The following is a 5,225-nucleotide window of genomic DNA, read 5'->3' as shown; positions in this document are numbered from 1 at the left end:
AATCTAGAAACAAAAGCCTCATAAGAAGCTGAGTTATCACGAAACGTTCCTGAAACGTTAACCTCCACGATGGTTAATTTGGATCTTTCCCGATGATTGATCTTTCAATTAGTTAAGATACGAAAACATAAGTGGTGGCTCCTCACACCTGACCTGGCCGCCGGTACGGGGAGTATTGGATATATCGATTTATTTACTATGGTGGATTCTGTCCTAATTTAGGTAAGAGTATCACGTATGAGTCTCGTTGGGAGACCGTAGGGGCGTGTAACGGTGGGTGTATACGCTACTCCAAATGACTCTTAACCAATCACCAGGTTTCTGACTCGAGTATCGTTTCACCACTTGTATGTTTCAACTCGTCATCAAAACATTGGCCAAATGCCAATAAATGCTGCCGCCGAACCCACTGTTTGTCGAAGTAAACACTTTGCACATGACTCGAAACTGGTTACGTTTGATACTTTCTCGGAAAATGCTTCGCTCACTTTCTATGTGTGAATCACACCTTCATTCATGCTTCATGCACGTACTTCATACACAAACAATTCTGAGCACTACCTAACGGCTTAACCTACACTAATCTCGGTCAAATTACACACATAATTCAGATATTCAATAAAATTTATTAATAAGAGAAAAAATACGATTTTGAATATATTGAACATTAAAATTAATGAATGTGTCATTGGAGGTCGCCCGGTGCTTGGTAGAGAATGATTAAAGGATGAGCTTAAATATTATATTTCCGTTACAGCGGAGAGGGAGAGGTGTACCTGGGAGAGGGAGAGGTGTACCTGGGAGAGTGAGAGGTGTACCTAGGAGAGGGAGAGGTGTACCTGGGAGAGGGAGAGGTGTACCTGGGAGAGGGAGAGGTGTACCTGGGAGAGGGAGAGGTGTACCTAGGAGAGTGAGAGGTGTACCTGGGAGAGGGAAAGGTGTTCCTGGGAGAGGGAGAGGTGTACCTGGGAGAGTGAGAGGTGTACCTGGGAGAGGGAGAGGTGTACCTGGGAGAGTGAGAGGTGTACCTGGGAGAGGGAGAGGTGTACCTGGGAGAGTGAGAGGTGTACCTGGGAGAGGGAGAGGTGTACCTGGGAGAGTGAGAGGTGTACCTGGGAGAGGGAGAGGTGTACCTGGGAGAGTGAGAGGTGTACCTGGGAGAGGGAGAGGTGTACCTGGGAGAGGGAGAGGTGTACCTGGGAGAGGGAGAGGTGTACCTGGGAGAGGGAGAGGTGTACCTGGGAGAGGGAAAGGTGTTCCTGGGAGAGGGAAAGGTGTACCTGGGAGAGGAAGAGGTGTACCTGGGAGAGGAAGAGGTGTACCTGGGAGAGGGAGAGATGTACCTGGGAGAGGGAGAGGTGTACCTGGGAGAGGGAGAGGTGTACCTGGGAGAGGGAAAGGTGTACCTGGGAGAGGAAGAGGTGTACCTGGGAGAGGAAGAGGTGTACCTGGGAGAGGGAGAGATGTACCTGGGAGAGGGAGAGGTGTACCTGGGAGAGGGAGAGGTGTACCTGGGAGAGGGAAAGGTGTACCTGGGAGAGGGAAAGGTGTACCTGGGAGAAGGAGAGGTGTACCTGGGAGAGGGAAAGGTGTACCTGGGAGAGGAAGAGGTGTACCTGGGAGAGGAAGAGGTGTACCTGGGAGAGGGAGAGATGTACCTGGGAGAGGGAGAGGTGTACCTGGGAGAGGGAAAGGTGTACCTGGGAGAGGGAAAGGTGTACCTGGGAGAGGGAGAGGTGTACCTGGGAGAGGAAGAGGTGTACCTGGGAGAGGGAGAGGTGTACCTGGGAGAGGGAGAGGTGTACCTGGGAGAGTGGAAGCTGTGCTGGAGAGGAAGTTAGAATGGAAATTATGAAGAGAAAGCTGTTAGCCAATATGATTATATAATATAAGGCAGGAATATTAGGACTGAACAGGTGGTGGCACAATGGACAGAAGCAGGGGCAATGGACAGGAGCAGGGGCAATGGACAGAAGCAGGGGCAATGGACAGGAGCAGGAGCAATGGACAGGAGCTGGAACAAGGTGAAGGATTGAGAGGAAGGTTCCCAATCACTTTAACCATCGCGGATAGAAAGTCGACATGCAAGAAGCTAGGCCATCATTGTACTTACCAGTCTAAGTGCATCTGGTTTAGCGAGAGGTTCGACTTGAGTTTGCGGTGTTTGTGCGTGTGCGTGTCTGTGTGTGTGTGTGTATATGTGTGTGTGTATGTGTGTGTGTGTGTGTGTGTGTGTGTGTGTGTGTGTGTGTGTGTGTGTGTGTGTGTGTGTGTGTGTGTGTGTGTGTGTGTGTGTACTTATCTATTTGTACTCACCTATTTGTGCTTGCAGGGGTTGAGCTCTGGCTCTTTGGTCCCGCCTCTCAACTGTCAATCAACTGGTGTACAGGTTCCTCAGCCTACTGGGCTCTACATATACACACTTTAAACTGTGTATGGAGTCTTCACTACATCTCTTCCTATTGCATTCCATTTGTCAACCACTCTGACACTAAAAAAGTTCTTTCTAATATATCTGTGGCTCATTTGGTCACTCAATTTCTACCTGTGTCCCCTAGTGCGTGTGCTGTGTGTGTGTGTGTGTGTGTGTGTGTGTGTGTGTGTGTGTGTGTGTGTGTGTGTGTGTGTGTGTGTGTGTGTATTCACCTAGTTGTGCTTGCGGGGGTTGAGCTCTGCTCTTTCTTCCCGCCTCTCAACTGTCAATGAACTGCTTTCTAGCTACTATTACTATTTCCCCCCCCCCCACATACACACAGGAAGCAGTCCGTGACAGCTGACTAACTCCCAGGTACCTATTTACTGCTAGGTAACAGGGGCACAGGGTGAAAGAAACTCTGCCCATTGTTTCTCGCCGGCGCCCGGGTTCGAACCTTGGACCACAGGATCATGTGTCCAGCGTGCTGTCCGCTCGGTCGGCCGGCCCCCTACGAGTGTGTGTGTGTGTGTGTGTGTTCGTGCGTGTATTTACTCACCTAGCTTTATGACGTTCATGTGAGTGGGTAATTTATAAGTACATTATTGAGTCCGCATATGCTATCAGTCGAATCCACTGACAAAGGATACGTCCATAGCCACATCCGATACGTCTCAGCTAGATGGTGTTTTCTATACCCCAATGAGTTAGGGTAAAAAAAAAAGTAAAGAGAAAGAAAAAAGTCATAAAATAAAAGAAAACTTAAAAAACTTAAAACTTTTTTCGACTTAAAAGAAAAAGTCCAAAAAAATGATAATATCCCTTTTGCACGGTCAAACACAGACATCCTTCTACCTATGGAAATTTGTTTCTCCACAGAGAATTACCTCCCATTCTGCCTCCCGCTGGTAAGGTCTCCTTCAACATACTCATCAAGTTGACTCTTCAAGTGAAGCCTTCAACCACTTGCTCATTAAGATGAATCAGCAGATGAGCTCTCCAACTCATCTAGTGAGCTCTCCAACATCATGTTAGTGAAAATCGCACGTCAACTGAGACCTTCAGCCACTTACTCAAGCTATCACGTCAAGTGAAGTCAGCCACAACATTCTAGTGCATAAAGTTGCTCCACTATTCAACTACAAATAGTAGTTGAATACTAGTGAATAGTTGAGTTGCTACAACAACTCAACTTTTCGCTTCACCTACCTTGCCTTACCTTGAGGTACCTACAGGTAAATAGGTACCTACAAGTAACCAATATTATAGAACAACTAAAAACGTCTCCGCCTCTCAACTCATCTGGTCTGTACTTCGCTCGCAAATGCTGTCGCGGACTTCAGGATCCAGAACCTTGAGCGCGAGTATCCAGACGTGTAACTTGAGCGCGAGTATCCAGACGGGTAACTTGAGGGCGAGTATCCAGACGTGTATCTTGAGCGCGAGTATCCAGACGTGTATCTTGAGCGCGAGTATCCAGACGTGTATCTTGAGCGCGAGTATCCAGACGTGTATCTTGAGCGCGAGTATCCAGACGTGTATCTTGAGCGCGAGTAACCAGACGTGTATCTTGAGCGCGAGTATCCAGACGTGTATCTTGAGGGCGAGTATCCAGACGTGTAACTTGAGCGCGAGTATCCAGACGTGTAACTTGAGCGCGAGTATCCAGACGTGTATCTTGAGCGCGAGTATCCAGACGTGTATCTTGAGCGCGAGTATTCAGACGCGTATCTTGAGCGCATGCGATAACGAAAGCTACCCCCCCTCCTCCCAAACGATCGCCTGATGAACCGTCCCGTCAATAGACTCCCCACCTCGCATTACGATATCGACTTTGCCAAACGTGTATCCACTTAATATTGGTAAGTGTTCCACCTGATCTATTCAAACACTCTCGCTAATTAACTGTATTTAACTCCCGACGCAGTTATCGTGGCTGCTTGACTCCCTGTGATTGGAGGACCTGGTAACGGTTTGCAGAGTGTAAGTGCAACCTTGAGTGTCCCTCATTAAAATCTATTGCAGGCGATGGAACGGCTTGATTAACACGACGAAATTTATTTATTTTATTCTGATAAAATGCAGCTACTGCCTCTATTCAATATAATAATTTTTGTGGATTATATCTATCAATCTATCTATCTATCTATCTATCTATCTATCTATCTATCTATCTATCTATCTATCTATCTGAAGTTCCAGTTGAGTAGCGGTTCGTTGGTTTAGGAATCCTTTATCATTGTGGGTGTTCATATCGTGATTGTTCGAGCTACCATCACCCATTCTGTGGGTCGGAAGTTCGAGCCTCCTACTGCCCCCAAGTGAATGAAATGTCATTACCTATGTTTATTGTGGTTAATAATAAATATGACGGTGGGCGTGGATAACCTAATTACTCCATGCTTGAGCGGCAGCCCAGGGGAAGGCTTAAGGTTCCAGTTGAGCAGCAGTTAGTTGCTCATGGAATCCTTTTCTTATTTTCGCTGCTCATAGCTTGGTTGGTAGAGCTACTGTACACTCCCACTCTAGGAGCAGGAGATTTGAGGCTCATATATGAGAGAATTTCTGTCTGATTGCCTGTACAAAATAGAAGGACAGACGCTTGGTCCTAACCTCAGCCAACTTAACAGAGGGAATGATCTGGGGTACGGGATGAACATAGGCTGGTCGGAGTCACCAGAATTATAAAGGAAACAGGGTGCCAGGGTCACATTCACACCCCCACGATGATTTTTGGCACTGCCCGCCACCTACACCCTAAGTAGTTTGAAGAATTTTTTTTTAGTAATCATTACATACTGATCTCGGAAAA

The 5,225-nt window shown here is 47.2% G+C and overlaps 2 protein-coding genes across 2 annotated transcripts; one reads left to right on the top strand and one right to left on the bottom strand.

Annotated features, from left to right (window-relative positions):
* Positions 1-1,337: 1,337 nt before the first annotated feature.
* On the top strand, positions 1,338-1,841 carry LOC138372580 (involucrin-like). The gene has a single exon (XM_069338062.1). The coding sequence runs from the start codon at positions 1,338-1,340 to the stop codon at positions 1,839-1,841; it is 504 nt and encodes a 167-aa protein (XP_069194163.1).
* A 1,870-nt stretch (positions 1,842-3,711) lies between these two features.
* On the bottom strand, positions 3,712-4,155 carry LOC138372579 (serine/arginine-rich splicing factor 8-like). Its single transcript, XM_069338061.1, has one exon. The coding sequence runs from the start codon at positions 4,153-4,155 to the stop codon at positions 3,712-3,714; it is 444 nt and encodes a 147-aa protein (XP_069194162.1).
* Positions 4,156-5,225: the final 1,070 nt, after the last annotated feature.

The sequence above is a fragment of the Procambarus clarkii genome, chromosome 39, assembly GCF_040958095.1.
Source record: "Procambarus clarkii isolate CNS0578487 chromosome 39, FALCON_Pclarkii_2.0, whole genome shotgun sequence".
NCBI classification, from domain to species: domain Eukaryota; kingdom Metazoa; phylum Arthropoda; class Malacostraca; order Decapoda; family Cambaridae; genus Procambarus; species Procambarus clarkii.
Note: the sequence above shows the minus strand (reverse complement) of the source record. Positions and strands in the feature narration are given on the sequence as shown.

Bases quoted from the DNA above. Each gene is read 5' to 3' on its own strand.
- LOC138372579 (XM_069338061.1), bottom strand. From the start codon at position 4,155: ATGCGCTCAAGATACGCGTCTGAATACTCGCGCTCAAGATACACGTCT.
- LOC138372580 (XM_069338062.1), top strand. From the start codon at position 1,338: ATGTACCTGGGAGAGGGAGAGGTGTACCTGGGAGAGGGAGAGGTGTAC.